Source organism: Thermobia domestica, chromosome 7 (genome assembly GCF_964235325.1).
Source record: "Thermobia domestica chromosome 7, izTheDome1.hap1.1, whole genome shotgun sequence".
Lineage (NCBI taxonomy): Eukaryota > Metazoa > Arthropoda > Insecta > Zygentoma > Lepismatidae > Thermobia > Thermobia domestica.
The window spans coordinates 186580774-186604809 of record NC_137460.1 but is presented as its reverse complement, the minus strand read 5'-3'; the positions used below and the strand labels follow the sequence as shown (position 1 = coordinate 186604809).

The 24036-nt window shown below is 34.3% G+C and overlaps 1 protein-coding gene across 1 annotated transcript in view; it reads left to right on the top strand.

The window, feature by feature from the left end:
• LOC145690617 (uncharacterized) overlaps positions 1-24036 on the top strand; it is a 254426-nt gene that overhangs the window by 134825 nt on the left and 95565 nt on the right. The window contains exon 7 of the mRNA XM_081765680.1: positions 8194-8289. Within this exon, the coding sequence (XP_081621806.1) occupies positions 8194-8289 (96 nt within the window). The remainder of the gene's footprint in view (positions 1-8193; positions 8290-24036) is intronic.

The following is a 24036-nucleotide window of genomic DNA, read 5'->3' as shown; positions in this document are numbered from 1 at the left end:
TGACTTTGATATTAACTTAAATTCTTGTGCTGTTTAGGATTTATACTCTACATAGACGTTGTCTGAGCTCTTCAAAGTAGAGTTTGCTGTTACTTAATTTACATATAATGAGGATATGCGTACCTAAATGCACTCCTCTTAAGCTTTTCGATAAGAGAGAACCACGATACTTTAAGGTTACCTTCTTGGTCTTGGTGTTAGTTCGTGTAATTTATATCTTAAATAACATTGACGGTTTAGTTAAAATCATCTCAAAATATTTTAGCCAAAATTTTTCAGTGAGTGCAAGGAGGGAATTGTTTCACGGTTAACCGCCAAACGTTATCCCGTTTTAACTATTCGATTAAAAATTATCGGTTTTTAACTATTCGATTAACAAATAAACGGTTTTTAACTATTCGATTAAATTTTGAGTCCACTAATTTCCAGTTATTACAAAAGTTCAAGTAAAAATTCGAAACAAAATTTTTTCGAACTCAAATTTTTCAAATCAAAAATATTCAAACTGAAATTTTCAAATTCAATTTTTCAAACAAAAGAAATCAAACTGAAAATTTTCGAATTATAAACATCGAACCAAAATTTTCGAACAAAAATTTGAAATAAAACTTTCCGAATTCAACTTTTCAAACCAAACAATTTCACACTGAAATATTTTGAACTAGAAATTCTAAACTAAAAGTTTCGAATCAAAACATTTCAAACCAATTTTACAACTAGAAAGTTGAAACTAAAATTTTCGAACAAAAAAAATTGAAATAAAATTTTTCGAATTCAAATTTTTTTCAAACAACACAATTTCACACTGAAATTTTTGAACTAGAAATTTTAAATTAAAATTTTCGAAAAATGAAATCAAAAATTTCGAACCAAAACATTTCAGTTCAAATTTTTGAACTAGAAAGTTGAAACTAAAATTTTCGAATTCAAATTTTTGAAACCAAACAGTTTCGCACTGAAATTTTTGAACTAGAAATTTTAAGCTAACATTTTTCGAAAAATGGAATCAAAAATTTCGAACCAAAACATTTCAATCCAAATTTTAGAACTAGAAAGTGGAAACTACAATTTTCGAATTTAAATGTTTCAACCTGTTTTCGAACTAAAAATTTTTATAACGAAATTTTCAAATGAATTTTTGGACTTAAAATTTCAAACCAAAATTGTCGAACTGAAAGTTAAATTTCGAACAAGAGAAATAATTCGAAATTTTCAAACAAACTTCTTGAAAATAGTTAACCATAGCCCTTTACTGATTTTAAAATTTTAGTTGTCTTGAAGAAATATTTGGGACTAAGTTTTGAGAGATGAACCGTTTGGTAAGTCATAGCCAGACCGAAACATTGATATTGCTTGAAATGAAGTTTAATCAAGCTTTATTTCATCTGACAGTACTAACTTACGATCCGTTTTAGTGCATTTTTGTTTCAGATCAACGGCCAGCCATAATCGGACTTTTTTTCGTATCATCATGAAAGCACGCAAAGCTTCTTAGAACGGTTACAGGCGTTACGCTACGTAAAAACCCGAATCCCTTCCACAGAACAAACATAAACACACATTTTTCAAGACCTTGAATCGAACCTGGGACCATTTTAAGAGAAGGCTACTTGCCACAGAGATTCCCATCTGATAAGATCAATCGACCCAGCCAATCTCTTGAATAAATATTATACTGTAAACTGATCGACTTTCAATTTAAAGAAATCTTGATTTTGCACTTGAAATCAGTCAGTTGCGTCACAGGTAAAGAATGCAGCATTTACAGTTTTGTTTTGCGACATCATTCAAAGCTCAGTTTGCTTCGTGTTCTGCAATAGGATTTCTTGAAAACGTGTTTGTGATGTTAGTTTGATTTCTTCCCTCAGATACGATACCAGTGTTGTGCCGTTCGCGATAAGTGTTTACTATTAAGAATCGCTGTTTCATAACAGTGCGTAAACTTCATTCGTCAGTCTTTCCATGAAACGTTATCGTTCTCAAGGAAGTACAGCTGATACTGACACTTGCAGAAATCATCTTAACCGACCTTGCCACAGGAAATCGCATTTGTTTTCATTACGAAATCCAACCATTCAACCTATCTTGAGTTGTACTTTGTTATTACAGGAGAGGTGGTAAGTAACCTTCAATTAAAATGGTCCCAGGTTCGATTCAAGGTCTTGAAAAATATGCGTTTATGTTTGTTCTGTGGTAGGGATTCGGGTTTTTACGTAGCGTAACGCCTGTAACCGTTCTAAGAAGCTTTGCGTGCTTTCATGATGATACGAAAAAAGTCCGATTATGGCTGGCCGTTGATCTGAAACAAAAATGCACTAAAACGGATCGTAAGTTAGTACTGTCAGATGAAATAAAGCTTGATTAAACTTCATTTCAAGCAATATCAATGTCTCGGTCTGGCTATGGCTTACCAAACGGTTCATCTCTCAAAACTTAGTCCCAAATATTTCTTCAAGACAACTAAAATTTTAAAATCAGTAAAGGGCTATGGTTAACTATTTTCAAGAAGTTTGTTTGAAAATTTCGAATTATTTCTCTTGTTCGAAATTTAACTTTCAGTTCGACAATTTTGGTTTGAAATTTTAAGTCCAAAAATTCATTTGAAAATTTCGTTATAAAAATTTTTAGTTCGAAAACAGGTTGAAACATTTAAATTCGAAAATTGTAGTTTCCACTTTCTAGTTTTAAAATTTGGATTGAAATGTTTTGGTTCGAAATTTTTGATTCCATTTTTCGAAAAATGTTAGCTTAAAATTTCTAGTTCAAAAATTTGAACTGAAATGTTTTGGTTCGAAAATTTTGATTTCATTTTTCGAAAATTTTAATTTAAAATTTCTAGTTCAAAAATTTCAGTGTGAAATTGTGTTTTTTGAAAAAAATTTGAATTCGAAAAGTTTTATTTCAATTTTTTTGTTCGAAAATTTTAGTTTCAACTTTCTAGTTCTAAAATTGGTTTGAAATGTTTTGATTCGAAACTTTTAGTTTAGAATTTCTAGTTCAAAATATTTCAGTGTGAAATTGTTTGGTTTGAAAAGTTGAATTCGAAAAGTTTTATTTCAAATTTTTGTTCGAAAATTTTGGTTCGATGTTTATAATTCGAAAATTTTCAGTTTGATTTCTTTTGTTTGAAAAATTGAATTTGAAAATTTCAGTTTGAATATTTTTGATTTGAAAAATTTGAGTTCGAAAAAATTTTGTTTCGAATTTTTACTTGAACTTTTGTAATAACTGGAAATTAGTGGACTCAAAATTTAATCGAATAGTTAAAAACCGTTTATTTGTTAACCGAATAGTTAAAAACCGATAATTTTTAATCGAATAGTTAAAAACGGGATAACGTTTGGCGGTTAACCGTGAAACAATTCCCTCCTTGCACTCACTGAAAAATTTTGGCTAAAATATTTTGAGATGATTTTAACTAAACCGTCAATGTTATTTAAGATATAAATTACACGAACTAACACCAAGACCAAGAAGGTAACCTTAAAGTATCGTGGTTCTCTCTTATCAAAAAGCTTAAGAGGAGTGCATTTAGGAACGCATATCCTCATTATATGTAAATTAAGTAACAGCAAACTCTACTTTGAAGAGCTCAGACAACGTCTATGTAGAGTATAAATCCTAAACAGCACAAGAATTTAAGTTAATATCAAAGTCATATAAACTTTCATCGAGAATCAAACTCATGAACTTCGGAGACTAAATATAGACCGTGCATGGCTATAACGTAATAAAGAGAATACATGAGGCTAGAAACCTTCCCAAATTATATCTTTAGCAATTTTAGGTGATCAAATACTAACATTAGTTCTGGGGACCATGACTTTGGTTCTGCCAAATTAACCCACAAAAAGTTGGTACCAATCACGTTCGTCCATGTACCCTTGCTCTATAAAAGCCTATACGCATCCATATACTGTAATAAAGAACCAATCAAGCTTAGAAATATTACATAATATTGAGAACATTTTAATCATGAACCTAAACAACATATAACAAGCATATAACAAGTACTGTCGGAACAGTTTTCCATCAGCTAAGCCCTTACTAATTAAACCAAACACAAACGCTGAACGTTTAAATCGTTCAAACCAATAACAATGTTTTGTAAGAGTTATTACAATGAACTAATCAGATTTAAGCAAAGAGTAAATGTAACGTCATTATTATTTATCCACGAACGGAAACGAAAGGTAGTAACTAGGTTCGAAGTCAGCTCATCACTTCCCTCTTTTACCTTCTCTAGGAATGAATATATTCTTTCAAAGTAAACCATTACATATATATGTTGTTGTTTTGTCATAAGAAATAACTCCTCAATGTTATTTCGTTATATAAGTAGATTAATCGTTATTACAATGAACCAATCAGATTTAAGCGAAAGGTAAATGTGACGTCACAGACGAAAACGATAGGTACTAACTAGGTCCAAAATAACTTCATCTCATCCCTTTTCTCCTTCTCAAAGAATGAATATAGTTTTTCAAAGTAAACCATTACACACTATTTGACAATTAAACACCCTATTTGTTCGAACAAACAATACCAACGATACTGTGACAACGAATACGTAAGCATAGGTAACACGATACAGCTGACGTTTCCTTTTCAACATATGATTATAAGTCAATACACGAAGAAACTTTTTTATTCTTTCCAACAGTTTTATTTAACCCACAAACGAATACGATATAAATTATTGTTGTTAACCAGGTCCGGGATCGCCCCTCCTCCTCTTTTATGCGTCTCAATAAATGTATGCTTTCCTGGACACATTTTTTGACAATTGAATATCGTGGTTCGAGTCCCATAAGTCCCGTGAATGAAAAGTATACCTTAATCAAAATCAAGTATTCCTCCCAAAGTTTTCGAGTTAAGTTGATTTTGAGTTTAACGTCCCGTTCAGCAGCGAGGATAAAACCTACTAATTAACGTGAAATCCAAACCGCATGAGCTCCTTCCGGGAATCGAACCCTGGTCTCCCACGTTAAAGGCACATACGCTAACCGGTTAGCCACGGAGAAAATCCAAAGTTTTCGAGTTTCATATTAATACTAATACTAATTTATACTATTACTGGGTCTACTAATTCATAATGTAATAGATCGTCAAGAAAGAGATCAAACCTTGTTTTAGTAATTTTATACCCATAAAAGGGAACGAAAAAGCCATCATAACCCCCAAGCTAAAAATCCCAGTTCAGTGACGTCAAACGAACATATTAGTTCGCACCAAATACCTCTAATTCATTCATATCAGTAGGGGTGCGGTGGCTCAGTGGTAGAGCGTTCACCTCTGCTGTTTGGGGGTCCCTGGTTCAAACCCCGCGAAAGTAGTTTTGCGGTGGGCAACATTATGCTCGGGATACTCCAATTTTCTCCCATCAATTTATTCACTTTTTATCGTCACCGTCTCCTTTAGCCTAAACGGCATAATCGTGGGACGTAAAACTAAAGATTTCATTTGCACCAGTGTTAGTCCATCTCATCAAAGGGATAACAACCAAAAATCAAGTATTCCTCCCAAAGTTTTCGAGTTAAGTTGATTTTGAGTTTAACGTCCCGTTCAGCAGCAAAAATAGAACCTACTAATTAACGTGAAATCCGAACCGCATGAGCTCCTTCCGGGAATCGAACCCTGGTCTCCCACGTCAAAGACGCATACGCTAACCGGTTAGTCACGAAGGAACTCCAAAGTTTTCGAGTTTCATATTAATACTAATACTAGTTTATACTATTACTGGGTCTACTAATTCATAATGTAATAGGTCATCAAGAAAGAGATCAAACCTTGTTTTGGTAATTTTATACCCATAAAAGGGAACGAAAAGCCATCATAAGCTCCAAGCTAAAAATCCCAGTTCAGTGACGTCAAACGAACATATTAGCTCGAACAAAATACCTCTAATTGATTCATACCAGTAGAGGTGCGGTGGCTCAGTGGTAGCGTGTTCACCTTTGCTGTATATGGTCCCTGGTTCAAATCCCGCGAAAATAGTTTTGTGGTGGGCAACATTATGCTCAGGATACTCCAATTTTCTCCCACACTTTCATTTTTTTCTCATCGTGACCGTCTCCTTTAGCCTAACCGGCATAATCCTGGGACGTAAAACTAAAGATTTCATTTGCACCAGTGTTAGTCCATCTCATCAAAGGGATAACAATCTCCAAATTTTATGCCATAAAAGGGATCGAAAAATAAAAAAAGCATTCGTAAACCTGTACTTTTTCATAACGTAATGAATCATCAAGACCATATTTTTAGTAATTTGAAAGAATCATCATATCCTCTGATCCAAAACTCCCAATTCAATGACGTCATAGCAGGGCCAAGGTACCTGTGACTCATTCGCACCAGCGTGCATGGCCCCTGAATAAGCATAAGCAAAATTTTAATAGGTGACGCAAACCCGGGCCAAAGCATCCCTGATTCATTCACTATGGTCCATGGTGGCCCCAAATTGGATAACCAAGAGTGCGGTCAAGTCAGGCCTCTACTACTACTCATATTAACATTCTTTACAAAATTATAAAATTGAATACAAAGTACTATTTTCGTGTTCAACACGGGGTTCAAAACTTGATCTTACCAAATAGCAAATTATGATTAATACAGTGAAACCTATCTATGTTGACCTCCAACGGTTTCATTGAAAAGTGATCAACGTAGACAAGGGCTAACTTATAGAAAATAAGTATGATCGACATGTTTTAGCCCGCAATGTCTAAAATTAGTAGATAGCCAACTTTTCAATAATATGTATAGAGTAAATGAATAATTTACATTACTAAGAAAATTACTATAGTATATTGAGTACAAAAACATACCTTACTTCTTGCTGAATACCTATCTAGCACAAGAACGAAAACACACGAACAATCATAAAATAGAAATTCATGTATGAAGTTTATAGATATTGATATTATATCTTACTGAATTATTCGGATTGAAAGCAATAAAGCATATCATAAACAGGGAAATGTATATGCAGTTTATAGAAATAAATTGTTAGGTTTGTTTATTTGTAAATACTCTTTTCTATCGCAAAATAAGACTTATCAAATTTTACTTGCTTTTTTTTTCTTCATTTTGGATGACAATCACTTTGCTTCGTTGAAATCGGTTGCTAATAATTTTATTCCTGATGGTTCAACGTATATATTTACTTTATTCTTTTTGTCACTTATTCTAATTCTGTTAACTTAGCCACCTGTTGCTAATGAGTTATAAATGTCTATCCCAGAGAATAAGATGCCTTGAGAAAATCTTAAGGGAATCCATAGCTCAAAAGCATTGTTACCTGTTGACAAGCTACTAGTTGAAATAATTAGATTTGTCCTTGAGAATTTTCGGAATTGCTGAAACGATCTATAAAAGAAAGCGCCGATATGTCCATTAGTTTCCCCCAAACAAAACGGGTGAACAAATATAGTCGCTTGTTGAATTCCTGTACGTAGTTTTTCTTAATGACTTCTTTCATCTTTACCCCTTTCGTCATCCTTTTGGTGATGTTCTGATCATTGAACTCCTAGGGCAAGTCATGGGAATGCATGCTTCTCAGTTTCCATTCACAAATACATCACATCTGCCTCACTTATGGAAGAGTTCAGAATGTGAAAGAGTTCGAAAAAATAAAAATATATTATGCGTGCTCAAGGTACACAGGTAAATTTATCATTAAAACCATGCGATAAACTTGCTTCAATTGGACCAAGTCTAAGATAGACAGATGGCCAAGTTAACATGCTTTATTGTATTATTATTAGTAGTAGGAGGAGGAGGAGGAGGAATAATTAACACTTCTGACCAGAGTATATAAACTTATTTTTTAAAAACTAAAATACAATGTAACGATTTCGGCAATTTAACGTTATCTCTATCAGACACTAACTCCTGATGAAGATAACGTTAACTTGTCGAAACCGTTACACTGGAGCTACATATTATTATTAGTAGTAGTAGTATTGAAGATTTGAGAACTGAATGTTGTATCTGAAATCGCAGAAGGGGCTAGAGAAGAAGCATGTAATGACCAATGAATGGGAAGGAGGCATGAGGTATGCAGGATTTAAGAAGTAAACCAGGTAAACAAGGTAGGAAGCCACTACTTTAGACAATATAATGAAAGTTATTCGTTGATTGTACATAAAATTACGAGATCATAAGTTACATGATCGTACATATACATTGCAGCTCCATCAGGATGTCTCATGTACTACGAAGGACTGAGAGGAACTGTGCAGAGTTTCAACTATGCTGATACACCTTCAACAGCTGAAGGAGGGATTGGTAAGTTATAAATGTAATATTGTGATACCTTAATATTAAGTGGGCTCAAAATATTAAATAAAAAACATCTACAAAAAGTTTCGTTTTCTTCGTCTTTTAATGCTCTAGGTAAGAAAACACTATTCTGGAAGTTGTAGACAGAGTAAAGCTTATCATAAATTAAGCAATGTGCGTTAAATGTAAAAGTATTAATAGTAGATAAGGAAGTATGATAAGTTTGATCGAATTAGGATTTCCATGTAGTTGCAAAATTCAACAGTATAGGATTAGAGATATAAACAACTCTTTCGTCGTAACGGAAGTCGTAACTAACAGCGTACAAAAAGAAAGAAAAATTTGCAACCTGAAAACATTAATATTTATTTATGATTGCGAAATCCAAAATATTATCGTCATGCTCATTTTACTTTTAGTGGTTTAGTTGAAAAATTTGGTTTGTAACTATTTTTGAAATGACTTGAGGTTCAACACATAATTCCCTTGTGTGGTATTTAGAACTTACTATTAAAAAAAAAAAAACTCGAACAATATAGATCTCAAAGTTTCATAGTGGCTAGAAAGTAATTACAAATATAAACACGAAAGTGATTTCACGAGGCTGAACATATGAACTATTAGTATTGTCATGCTAACTTATATTTACGAGAAAAGACCATCCCATGTAAGTTACAGTTACAAGGAAAGTATGAGTATATAGACCTTATATGTTTTTTTTTTCTTTTTTCAGTAACTTTGGTACGAGTCTACTGATTTTAATATAATCATTTTGGAAGTAGTGAGACGGTTTGCTATACAGTTCTCAAAGTTGTATTTAAATAGTTCGTATTTATATATTATGCGCCCCTGTGCTCTAAATAATTTACCGCCCCTCCCCCATCGCGCAAACTTATGTCTCAAATAAAAAGAAAACAAGTCGTGATTTTACAAACATAGTTGAGTAGAAATTTAGGTATTACAAGCTACAAAAGTTACAACGTAATTTATTTGGCCTAATTCTCTCAATGATGATTATGATGTGGTGTTCTACCATGGTGGGTATTTAACCCGAAGGCCCCTGGGTAAGGTGAACCCATGATAGTTTGCGATTGTCTTCCATTGGATGATGATGACGTATTAAGGACGAAACCTACAGCTTAACGTGGGATCCAAACCACTTGTGTCCCCATCGGGAATCGAACCCGAACCCCTTAATTACAAGGCAACGAGTTCAACCACTTATCCATTGGAGATATATTCTCTCAGTACTGGTATGTAATTTATTCATGTAGGTTTTAATTTACTGTCTGGAGAAAATGCATTCTATTAATTCTTAATTAACCGTTATGCCACATTTATATTTCATGACTTCACTTGAATTATGATTGAATTTCTTAAATATTCATTCTTATCATTGTAATAGAAACATATGGAATTTAAAAAACTAGGCAGTATTTTTGACATTGTTTATTTGAACTTATCACATAATTAAAGATTATAGTGAGTTTAGTAAAAAGCATTTTATAAAACTTTATATCTAAAAAAATTATATTAGTTTACATAATGGGTGTGGATTCTTTCATGTTTTAACCTACTCGAATGAATAAGATAAACTCTTTCCAAAATATTTGCAAATAATTTTCTCCTCCTGTATGATTTTCTTTTCTCATGTTTTAGATTACTTGAATAATAAAAAAAACAACCTCTCAAAGTATTGACGATTTTTTTTTCTCCTGTAGGCGTTTTCTCACGTTGTTAGATTACCCATTTTAAAATGTTCTTCCCAAAGCATTTGCAAATAAATTATTTTTCTTCTGCATGCGTTTTCTCATGCTTTTTATGTTTCTTGAATAAAAAAAACTCTTCCCAAAGCATTTGCAAATAAACTTCTTTTCCTGTATGCAGTTTCTCATGTTTTTGGTTACTCGAATAAGAAAATCTCTTCCCAAAGTATGGTTTAAAAGCGTCTATATTAATAATACAATAAACCTATCTATCTATAGCATTTTCCAACTCAAGAACCTTAATAGATAGAAAAATCAAATTTTAATGTTTTAAAGCTTTCAGAGAAATAATCCAAATGACCAGTTCCAGGTCCCTAGTTCATACTTCATCTAAGATATGAGGGTGCAAAGTCTCCATAAGAATAACATGGAGGGATTTTTAAAATAATCGAAAATGACCAATATCAGAGTAGAATTCATAGTTTTGGGGGTCGCTGAGATGAATAATGACAGTTTTAATCCAATTCAACTTGAAGGTGATACTCCAGTCCACAGGGAGGGAGCGAGACATAAAAAGTAATCGAAAGCGACAAATATTAGTGTTGAATTCATAGTTTTCGAGGTCTCTGAGTTTAACAGTATCAGTTTACATTAGGTTCAAGTTCATGTTCATCTCTTGGAGTCGGGGCAGGAGAGGATGACTTTCTAAAAATAATCTGATAAGCTAGTTAATTAGTAACTACTGAAATTAGAGCTAATTAAACACATTAACGCATTTTCTCGCGCTAGCGCAGAACTCTGCGGTTTCTTAGTTTTAGATATTACTTTATTGTGAATCTTAAAAATAAATTACAAAATTTTGCCACCCCATAAATGTTGCTGCCCTGTGCTTGAGCACTGAATAGCACTTACCTAAATACGAGCCTGGGTGACCGTAAAAAAAAAAATAGAATTGAAATTTCAACAGATTTACGTGTTTCGGCCCATACGTACCGAAAAAGTGAATTTTCGATGTCCGTTTATCTGTTCGTCCCAATGAAAATGTTTTCACTCGTCTAGGGGCCATATTCTTCGACGCATTCACACCAAATTTTAAACTTAAGGTTTCAATAAGATCCCCTAGTAGCATTTTCAAATTTTCTTCCTACCTCTGAATTTAAGGATAGTTTACTGAAAAACAAAAATTGAAAATTACAATATTCTCGGAAACGTCTTTAACGATTTTGTTTAAGTTCCATACATCAATATTTCACTGATAATCCTATACTGTGGTATAAGCCATTTCTCTCTGTATATATACAAAAAAAAACATAAAGAGGAAGTTTACTCTTAGGGAATTCCTTTAGATCGATTTTCTCAAACGACTCGAGTACTTTTGTTCGTATTTCATAAGTAAATATTTCATTACTAACCAAATAATATGGCATGAGTTTTTATTGTGAAAAATCACACATTGAGTAGTTTTACTTTTGGAGGTAAGTTTTTTCTGGTCCATTTTCTCAAAAAATACTTTTGCGATTTTATTCATATATAAATAAATATCTCTTTACTAACCTGATAATATGGCATAAATCATTTACGCAGACAAAATACAAAAGGAGTAGTTTAATCTTGGGGATGTTTTTCCGGGAAATTTTCTCAAATATGACTGAGGCGATTTTGTTCGTGTTTCATAAATAAATATTTAATTGTTAACTCAATAATATGGCATGAATCATTTATCTTGGAAATATACACAAGAGACATTTTATTTTGGGGAATGAGTTTTTTCTCGGTCGATTTTCTCAGAAGTGACTCAGACGATTTTGTTTATATTTCATAAATAATCTTACAATGTAGCATAACACATTTCTCCTTTAAAAGTCGACAAGGGGTAGTTTTAGTTTACTCTTAGGGATAAATGTTTTCTGGATTATTTTCTCAAAAACAACTCAGGCAGCTGTAAACAAATATTTCATTATAATCTGATAATGAAGCATTATTCATTTCCCTTGAAAAAAATCACAAGGGTTAGTTTACTCTTCCATTTTCGTGTGATTTTCTCAAAAACGTCTCAGTCAATTATGTTCAAAGGGTCCTTCCTAGTAAGATGGCGAAATCGGCCCTTGATCCAAATTGGGTTGTTATTGACCCCAAATGTTAGTCTTGACCTGAAACCACCCAAAGAGTTTCGAACCCCTACACCCACCCCTTTCCGAATTATCATGTAATGCATGATCAAAATTTAATATTTTTAAAATTCTGGTGGAGGTGGTCCAAAACATTTGAAAGTTTCACAGATTATATATACTATGTAGGTGTAAATGGAAACATTTTTTCAAAAAAAATCGATGCATATTTTCTTGATTTTTTGGGTGTTGAAAATTTCAGAAACTCGTTAAAAATTTGAGAGAACACATCGCTGATTTTTTATTCAAAATGTTGTAATACCCTTAGGTACATTTTTTCAGGGTCTGAAAGTGGTAACAAAATTGTCAAAAAATTAAACTGTAAAAAGTTTTTTCACAGTTTTCCAGAGTTTACTTTGCCAGAGTTCACGATTTTTCTTTCTCTTTCGTCACTGATTATTTAAAAGAGGCTCTAAATTTGAAAATATTCCAATCAACGAAAACAGAGAAGAAGATTGAATGAATTATTGTAAATTACGTGGCATTTGGTTTTTGATTTGTTCTCATTATCAGAGAATATTTATGTGTACCTTATTGTTTTGTATGTTAAAATAGATGAATGTAAATAGTAAATAAGTTTACCTATAATTTATATGTAAAATGAAAACACATTGATATAGCTATAATCCAAAAATCGTTTTCTCTTGTTTTTCTCTTAAATTAAATGTGTTTTTAATGTTCAACTCTTGAACTTACTCTTAAAGATTCAACTCAGGGCCGTAACTTGTGTGGGGGAAGGGGGAGCAACTTCCCCTTCCAGTTAAGCTCCCTGCCGTTCTAGGGGATCCCATTTTAAGACAAAATTTTCTTACTCCATATACAATACGAACATGGAATTATAAAGGAAGCATCAAACAGGTTCACTACATTACATAAACAAAACAGCACACAAAAAGTAAATAAAACAAGAATGAATCGTGGGTCCATTTCAGTAGAAAGAAAGTCTACTATTAGAAGCCCTAGAAATAATATTTATTCGTATGGCTTTGAGGTTTGTCAATATTGTCCCCTTAATTCATTTGTCATGTATGAAGCGGACCCATGGGCGTAACTAACGGCCCCACAGACCTTGACGTGCGAGAGCTCACAGGCTTTGGGGGTCCACAAAGAGTAAGAGAAAGATGGAAAGAGGGGGCCTAAGAATTAGAAAAACAACTTTTCTAGTGGGTCCAAATACGCGTATTAATACTTGCCCCCTCAGAAAAAAGTTCTAAGTTACGGCGCTGATTCAACTGCATCTGAAATTGCGTACAAAGTAGATTTCAAATTGAATACTTGTAAAAGAAGCATTATAATAAATAACAGGCAACCTTGGGAAAACATGGCAAAACGAGGCTCGGTACTCAAATATATAATACGAGGAGCGTTTCAAACTATTGCTTTTAAATATTAAGCTGGATTCAAAGTTTTGAAATTGAGGGTTCTATAATGGTCAAAAAAGTGTAAGAAAAGGTTTTTCAGTTTTATTGTTTTTTTTTGTTTTTTTTTTTTTGGCAATGTTGCCATCATTTTCAAATATTTCCTGAAAAATATATGTTCCACCTAAGGATATTATATCATTTTGAACAAACAAATCAGCCAAGTCCCTCTCTCAAAAATATTTTTACGATTTTTTGAGGAGGACGTCACTTTTTTGTCAAAAAACTTATAACTGAAAAACTTGTTTTTTTAGTTTTATGACCATTTTAGTATCCATTGTTTTGACCATTCATGTCAAAACTTTGAATCCAACTTAATATGTAAAAACAGTATTTTGAAACGCTTCTTGTAGCATATTTTTGGTTACCAAACCTCGTTGTGCATTTATTTTCAAGTTTGTCTGTTATATATTATAATGTTTCTTTTACAAAAGATCAATTTGAAATGTATTTTATACACAATTACAAGTGTTTTTTCAACTCGCAATTTTGGATACAATTGAATCTTATAACTTCAAGAATCACGAAATTAAACATTTAATGTACAAAAATAAAGTTTAAGACTTGAGAAATGAAAACTCACTTGATTTAAGAGAAAACGATATTTGGATTATTGCTATATCAGTTGTTTTCATTTTACATATATGTTTGAGTAAATTTATTTACTATAAAGATTCATTTACTTTAACATGCATGGTAGTAAGGTACACATAAATATTCTTTATAGACAAACACCATATTCAAAGGTGACCAAGAAAGTTCTGTCGTTTTTTGTGGAGGTCAGTGTTCAATTGGCTCTCACACCGTGAGTTGAATGCGAATGGAGATAAGGCAAAGGTCAGTTGTTGGTGTGGGTATATCCAATATACTACCTCAACTGACCTCTATTAATACTCTCATAATATACGATGGTTGTGGCAGTTCAGTTACACAGTGAACGTGCATAAGGACAGAGTGAACATGGAACCACTACAGAACATCACAAGGGCGTGTATGCTGTACTAGTTCAAACTTCAAACTGCGGTCAAACGCCGCTGCAGCGAGGGAAACATATGCCAAGAATTTGCTGAGAGTGTCGTGACTAAGCGGACGGTGACGAAAGGACTATGACGAAACATTCGAAGACGCACCAAGTGCCGGAAGATCAACACATGTACAAAATGAAGATCTTCAGCAGCAATTGATGCGAACAGTGGCCAGACATGTAAGGAACTGAGACTACAATTCAGTGTGAGTGGACCATTTAGCAGCACCTCCATGAACTTGGGAAGCACTATAAGTTGGATCGATGGGTCCTACATGATTTGACTCCGGGCCAGAAGGCAACGCGAGCAGACACCTGTTTCTTTGCTGTCTCATCTAAGGAAGGAGCCATTTCTGGACAGGGTGTTGATATGTGATGAGAAGTGGGTCTTATACGAAGCTTCACGGCGCCGCGCCGTCATCATTGATTAGCATCTCATGAACCAGTACTGCGCCAGAAGATTATTCTCCTGTGTGTTTGAGGACTGTTCGCGGCATCGTGCATCGGGAACTACTACCAGCTGGTCAGAGTCAACTCAAAACTCTTTAGCCAGCACTTCTGAATTGCAGTGAGGTCTCATGTTACAGGACAACGCTAAGCCCCACGTTGCTAAGATGATGACCTGGGACACCATTCTACGCCTTGGATGGAAACACTATTGCATTTGCCATTGTCCCCGGACATTGCACCGTTCGATTATCATCTGTTCCATTCCTTGGGCAATCACCTTAGAGGACGCCAGTTCAAATCCCTAGTAGAGGTGCAAAATGCACTTGATATCTTCTTCAATTCACGGCCCAGCAAGTTCTACCACGATGGAATCCATGGTCTTCCAGAACGTTGGCAGACTTTCGTCGATGGTGATGGGGACAATTTCTGATCTTTCAGCTAGGTGACATATCGATGTTCGAAGGTGGTTGGTGAAAAGGCGACAAAACTTTCTTGGTTACCTTTATAATTTGCGATAATTCATTCAATCTTCGTCCCTGTCTTCGTTGATCGGAATACTTTGAACTTTAGAGCCTGTTTGAAATAATTCAGTGACGAAAGAGAAAGGAAAGTCGTCAACTCTGGCAAAGAAATGTTCCAAGTTCCGACCTTGAGAGTCCTAAAATGGTCAAAAACGTGAAATTTTTGACAATGTTCTCATTATTTTCAGACCCTGAAAAAAATGTTGTAACTAAGGATATTACAACATTTTGAACAAAAAATAAGCGATATCCCACCAACATTTTTTCTACTTTTTGAAAAAGATCAGCATGCAAAGAAGAAGAAAATATGCATCGATTTTTTTTAATGTTCACATTTACACCTTCATAGTGTCTACAATCTGTGAAACTTACAAATTATCTGGACCACCCCACCAGAATTTTAAAAATATTAAATTTTGAGCATGATGCGATACGATACGATACATACTATGATACGATAAATCGGTAAGGTGTTGGGTAGGGGGTATAACTAACATTTTGGGTCAAGACCCAAATTGGACCAAGGACCGATTTTATTTAAGAAATTGGAAAGGAAAAATTTAGCCCAGTGGACCGTACCTTTTACTTTTTGTTGGTGTCTGTGCACAATGGAGTATTGCATCTCGAAATGAAAGAAACCCAGACCACTCTAATATTCAAACTTTCGTGGTTCTGTAATGTGTTTATTGTTTAGTAACTCCATGTTTGTAATTCTGATATTTACCACGTTCATACGATCCTTAAATGGTTGTATACGTGGTTATTTATTTTATTATTTTATTATTTTTTTCGTTGTTGTCCTCGTAGTAGCCGAGAGGGTTTTTGTGGTAGAGATATACGTGACAACTCTTACAAATCCTGTATAAAACTGTTCACAAAAAAAGTTAATAAAATCCATCCGTGAAGTCTACCGTATAGCCGGTAATAAGCAAGTACTGCTCACCGACGACTAGTGTAACTATATCCGAAACAATTGCAAACACCGGATAAAATTGCTGACGCGGGGCGACATAATATACAAGGACCGAATAAATCAACTAGGATGTTTGCGTAGCAGGCAAGTGTCAAGATCATGTCTACACATTCTGAAGTAAGGTCTTTACACGGTGATAAGGTCTTTACACACTTCACTTTTAGGTGAAGTAATCCTTACCAGATATCTGGCGTACAGCAATTGCGTCTACAAGATATACACAGATGTGTGTACTGTGTATTTCAGATGTAAAGCATCACGGGCAATAGCCAATGGTGCGCGATATTCCGCGCGGTGTTGCCGGATCATGGACTCCCCTTTCCCTTCTCGCTCTTCCTCCAGTTGAGGTTATGACACACACATTTGCAACATTATTCGCAATGTAAATATACTATTCCAGCAAACTCAAGAATTTTGACTATGCATCCTAGAAGTATATATAGCAATTAAATTACTTACCTATTAACTTTTCCAGTGGATATGCTAAACACTCGTCTTCAACACTACTTTCACTATGTCAGTTAATATTTCGTCATTGTCTGAATCTGAGTCTTGTAAATTTATTATCATGGGCTAAAAAAAATGTAAACACAAAAAATAATTCTTCGAGACTGATTTCGTAGCACTTTATTTTTTATTTTTATTTATTTATTTATTTATTTATTTTTTAAGAAGGCTCAGCACTTGTACTGGGTTTGCTTAAAGACATTGTCAACTATAATTTTGGAGAAGAAACGAACTACAACGAAAGAAAGTAACCCAGACACTGATGAATTCTGTTTATGCTAGAAGAGAACTTACGTTCCAACACAACTAACACTTTTGTTTCCTTCTCAGTTTTCATAACAAATAACTTTCTTGGGCTTGGTCTAAGTCACACAAAAACAATCCGTCTGATTCCTTAATGATCGAGTTTGTTTTGGGTTACGATAATTTACGAGACCATTCAGACGCCTGGTGCTTTTGAATCTCTGCTGGAGGAGGAAAGAGGGAATAAGTGGTCGCATATATGTAAGGTAGTGAAACGTGAAGAAAAAAAAACATACTGCGTTTTTACTGTCGAGTAAGGAAAAATTTATCCCGAAGTAAATTTCAAAACAATATTACGAACTTCCCATACTTTGTTCTTACGATGTTAGGCATATTATATATATATATATATATATATATATATATATATATATATATATATATAATGAATCAGATTCCAAAGGCGTGTAGCCACGGGGGAAAAGGGGGCCCTGTCTTTCCAAACTATTTCCAACTCCAAAATGAGGTTCGTGGTATGTGTTTAATAAACTTATTTAATAGTTAATGCAAATGAGGGACGTTTATAATAAAATATGAATTTTTTTAAAAAAACAAACCTCATCAATGCGGTTTCTGTACCTAATTAAAACAACTAAAATTAACCATATGCTTTATATTCTCATTTCCCTAACTGAGAGCACACCGTATGAACTCTCTATTAGATTATTGCATAATAATATCTGAGTTGATATTTTTTCGAGTTTTTTTTTTCTTTACTGTTTTAACCCATATAAATACAAAGTCAGATAAACAGACTGCTATAAACAGCATTTGTTTTCTTATGAATAGGTTATTGATTCATCTACAATCCGGTTTTCAACTCAGTACTGTCAACATCCGTCTTTTGATAAGGTAGCATCGTGAAAATATAACATGTGTATAGTATGTATGGTGAGTTAAAATGCTTTCATATTCTGAAAGAGATCATTTGTTCTCTTTTAAATGTGTAAAAAGCTTTCCTCCCCCTGAAAGTAATGTTCCCCTAGAACAACCTGCTGGTTATACCCATGATTATTCTGTAATAAAAGTTGAGTTCTATTTCCAAATTGAAGAAAAATCCACTGGAAATTAGACGCGGGACTCATCGCTCGTTTTACTAATTGTTTTATATGGAAACCTTTAAAAGCGTGTATCATAACAAGCAGTTGACATAAAAAGATGTAGTTTTCACGTATGTGTTCGTAATTCTTTTCTCTACTTCGTAAAGTGAGCAGTTGATGTGCTAATACAATATTTCTAATAAGCGCCTCTGGTATTGTCAAGATTCGCAGTAGCGCGAGAAGTCAGCGTGCGGACTGCTTGTCGCGAATTGTCAACACCGCTCAAAGCCAATTGGACGCCGCGTGAAGCCAACTCAAGGCCATGCCGCTTATCATCTGAAATCTGTTATAGTATTTTCAGTGAATTCTGTCTGAGGTTACAGGGAGTTTTTTGGATGTTAAAATCCTTTACGGCTAGAGAATCCTATTTCTAGCATAGTTGGTACGTAAGTTCCTAGTACAGCGAACCACGAAAGTATTTCCCCCCATTAGTGCTCTAATTGCATTACTTGGGGTCCAGGTCATCTGCAGTTGTGACAACGGCTCGACAGATGCAACCCAACTCACACGTAACTTTTCTCGGCACTGACAGCAGTTGGTAGCCCTGATCCAGGTGTTTATGCAAGTAAAATTGTAAAGTAGATGGTCTAACGAAACAGTTCTCCATTCTAAGATGAATCTCTATGGTTCGGATAGTGTTTTCCAATGAACACCATATATTACCTCAATATTGCTGTGTATGTAATGTATTATTTCTTTATATACTGTATGTTGTAGAGAAATAAGAGTACTGACCACGCACGAATCAGGAAATGCTTGAAAGTAGCTGAAAATATCAAATCTAGAACAGCTAATGAAAATAAGTTTGTAAATGATTGCCTCCATTGAGAGAACTTCTCCAATTCTCCTCATTCCAACATTTTTTTCTTTATGAAGGAAAGAAGATCTTGCTTGTCATACTAAGTATGTATTGAAATTGAAATTGAAACATTTGAAAAAGTTTCAACCTTGCTGGAATTTGAACCCGGGTCCGCTGAATAGAAGTTTAATTACTCCCGATTTACCTTACTACTATTCTTCCTCATCGTAACTTCTAATTTGCAAAGAAGAAAAGCCCGCAAACATTATTTTCTCAATAGAAGTTCAATACGGCTAACCACTTACCTACCACGTCACTTCATCATTCAAACTAGTAGCTAGTTAAAGTCGTTGCATGTAAGAATATACAAAATACCAATGTTCGTATAAGAATACGTTCCTTATGAGTGTCACAATGACTTACTCGAGATATCCTTCTTTAACTCAAAAACAAGTTATATAGACCTTTGTCAACGAGGAAAGTATCACGAAACGTTCTTCAAGTTGAGGTTACCTCATCGTTTTTAATTACTCCCGATTTACATTACTACTATTCTTCCTCATCGTAACTTCTAATTTGCAAAGAAGAAAAGCCCGCAAACATTATTTTCTCATTCTTTGAATTGCATCAACACGTGTAGAAAAAGAAAGTTCTATTTTTATCTTCCGTAACTGCTAGTTTATTTTTATCTTTCTATGAGGAAGTTGTGGTTGATTGGCAAATCTTGAAACTCGTAGGGCAGGGACACAGGTTCGAATCCCGTCGGGGAATCATCTTTTCCTTAATTGGAAGGTATTGTTTACGTAATTGCTATTCTAATTCTGTTATTCCTTTTTTATTATTATTATTATTATTATTATTATTATTATTATTATTGGAAAGCTACATATTTCATAATATATAGCTTCGCTACATATTTTATAATATATGAAGTTTGTGACTATTCAATTTGAAGTCTTTTTGTTGATATGGAACGTATCTGAAATGGTGAATTGCTTAATAAATTAATATATTTCTAGCAGTAGTAGAAGAAGAAGAAAAAAGAAGTAGAAACATAAGGAATTACTGTGAAATAGTAACCTTTATTTCTGATCAGTCGTATTTTTGACCTATACTAACGATATTCCTTGTGTATTCATCAATTGTTAGCAAAACATGTTACATTCCCAGACAGTACGAATCAAGGTTAATACGGCTGACGTCGTCTTCTTGTAGGCCACTGTTCTATTGCGAGTGCACTGAAGAAAGTCGTATCAACACTAAGACCGAGAGAAATTGAATATTTTCTATGTTATCTTACATTGGAAGTATTAACATTACAAATGATAAAAAAAAATCCTTAAATTACTCGACGGAAATCGAACCGAGGACCACCGGAATGTGAAACTAACGCTTACTCCCCTACTCTAAAATATCGCTGTCAATTAAGAGGGGGAAAACTTGGTGTGAAGTGTCTTAAGAAAATTGCACAATTTTACCGTTTCAATGTTGTAAAACTCTTTGTTTCGGTCATAACAAAATAAACAGTGTTATGTAGATACAATATTCAAGAGAGTTCAAATCTAAATTGTCAAATTAAATTCTTGAAAATGAATGATTGAAGTAGTATTAGTGGATGTTGTTGCAGCATTTAGATATGAGGAAGTTCAACGCCCTGTTTGAGCATCGAGGCTAATGTTATGTTAAACTACAATTTAAATATATCTCTTCGAGTATTTCTTTATAATTATATTCTTTCACGAGCCAGTAATATACATTGCAGATAGTCGAGTTCAACGTTTTATCCAGGTTACTCGATATTGGGGAATAAAACTCTCTAACCGTTGGCACTCGAAGACGTGATGTGTGGCTTGAACACTCAAACGTACTTTTTATATATTTTTCTGTTTATTACGTTATTTCGTATGGAAGTTTTTTGTTAAAGATAGAAAAAGACACCTGATAATGTAAACAACCTGAAACTCAAGCTATCCCATGCTGAAAGCGTTGGTGGACCAGCGATGGGCAACTAGACATCTCTCGGCAAAATTTAGATGCCCCGCAGTGACGATTCGCTGATCCCACTCTGTTTTGAAAATTATATCACGAGCGTTCCATCAATGCAGAGACGCGACAAAATGCCAATGAATCACAAAATTACTCCCTCAAAATAAGTTATCGCCTATATGCGCGATTTGTTTATATTACAGAGAGTCTAAAACACTTTAAAAAGTACCCCGACGCGGGAGCTAACCAACAACCTTACGATCCGAAGACGCGTGTTCTTTCGACTTTGCCACGCAGGTGATAAAGGAGGCGTCGCATGTAAAGGGATCATTGAGGTCTTTTTAATTTCGCCAATCAGAGTGCTCCTATAACCGTGTATATTCGACAATAACCATTTGGGATAAGAGAAAATGCGTTCGCCTTATAATTTTTAATAAAATTACCCCCATCTATTTATTTATTTCATAGTTCTCCCATATTCACTTTTTAATGGATGGCGACAGTTGTCATCAAAATTCATGTAATTATACACATTCATTTCAATATTTTTCACTTCATGATGTAGAGGCAGGGGTTATCCTTGCCCTCGGAACTCACTTTAGAAACAATTCGTCTGGAAAAATTAATATATAATAATAACCGCATGCACATGACTGGCGATAATTTGTATTGGTCCCTTCGGCAATCTTGACGACGAATCAAAGGAGCGCGGCCAAACTGAAGTCCTTCCTGCCAGGGGCAGACTGGCCCGGGCAGGAAGGCGGGTATTCCCGCCTAGGCCCCGTGAAACAATATTACTATTATAGTAAATCGACATACTTTTAAACCGCTAAACAGTTTAAATTTATGTGTAAGTGGATTTTCTAAACTTGACTACTATTAACATTATAACCATATTAAATTTTTAAATGTTATAAACAAATTAGGTTGGGTAACTGCCAGAAGATACATGTCCCACCATTTAATCAAAATTCGCGCATAAATATTTATGTTCACAGTATTTGCAAGATACTGACTTATCTTTAAAATTTTGCAAGTAACATTGCCACACAGGACCTTTCTTCCTACCCATTTTTCGAAATTTCCGTGTGTTAATTCACATGTAAGAGAAGTCCGAGTACCTCTTCAGAAATTCGAGTCAGAGAGAAGAGACTGACCGACGTCTATTACTAACAGTGGTTCAGGGTTTGTTAATATTACTTCATATCTATTTCTACATAATTTCTACATCACTTTAAAAAATGGTTCCTTTCATCATTTGTAAATTAGTACTTTGCTACTTTTTTAGTGCAAATCGAAATGGAACTTAAAAAATCATATTATTAGTTATATAAAGTAGTCAACGAATTTTAAATTTTTAACCTCCAAATTATTTAAAACCTAGAAGTAAATCATAATAAATGAAAATAAAGTAATTAGTCGTATAGTAATTAGTTTGGAAGATAAAAGTAAAGAAATGGAAATAAATTCCTTCCCGGAAATTTATATGCTAGGAAAAATGAAATGAATGAAATGAAATCTTTGAGTTTTACGTCCCACGGTTATGCCGGTTAGGCTAAAGGAGACGGTGATGATGAGTAATGAATAAAATGATGGAATGAAGAAAGTGGGAGTGAACGGGAGAACCCCGAGAAAACCCACGCACACGGTGTTTGTCCACCACAAAGTTCACTTGACGGGGGATGGGATCGAACCTGGGAACCCAAGCACCAGAGGTGAACGCTCTACCACTGAGCCACCGCGGCTCCGCTAGGAAAAAGACGGGGAATATTCCCATTCTTTATTTTCCTTCCCACCTGGAATATTCCCACTGCCTATCACTAGCTATACCAAGCCTGGATACTACATTTCACTTTTCTATATCTACGGAAGTACCCTAAGGGTTTTGATGATCATAAGAAAGTGAATAAGTGATGACATCAATGAACTTTGCGTATTAACAACATGTAAAGTATCAGGTTGTCGTAAAAGTCATTACATATTTCAGTAAAATATGACAAATGATGTTTTGTGGATATACTAGAGTTATTCCAATCATGCAATAGTTATGCCATAAATAGCTAAGATGTTGAGAGCTTTGTGTATTAATATTGCTCTTTGTTTAATTTGGTCTTACAGATTTCACAATACATAGAAGATGGAAGACCAAAAATTGCATGTTCACCATATTTTATTGTTTTACTTCATTCAAGGGAAGAACGCGCGAATAGTGTTTGTGATTTTTACTGTTCTAAATGTTTCTGTTCTTAAAGAGTTAATGGAAAAACTAAAAGTTAGTGAAACGCGTAAAAATAGGAAACATAAGGTACTGAGAAAGATTCGTTAAATTAGTTAACTTTTTAAAAAAATAATTCAGTGCCCTCAAACACCAGATTCCAATCAATATGAGTATCTGTCCAGTGTCATGTCGTGAAAAATCAGGGCCCGAGGCGAGAGCATCCGTCAGCGCCTCCGTACGTATGACATAGAACAGCCGCGAAGCGCCACCATGATTGGCCTAAGAAAGTTGTCAACAATAAACCCTGGTTTTCCTTGATTTTGAGCACTTTCTATACTTTTTCCTTTTCTTTTCTGTTCCTTCCAAATTTTGCGTCTCTTACTTGGGTGTCCGGGGCCGTAACCCCGCTTGCTCCCCTCACGGCACGGCACTGTGCCTCTCAAGGGTTTAAAAACTCTAAAGGCTAATTTTTCCCACATGGCCTTGCGTGCTTGTATGTCTTTTTAGATGTCAGTTTAAAGTTGAATTGTCTGGACTATTCTTTCTGCATAATACTTTACTATTTTATCATGACTGAAAT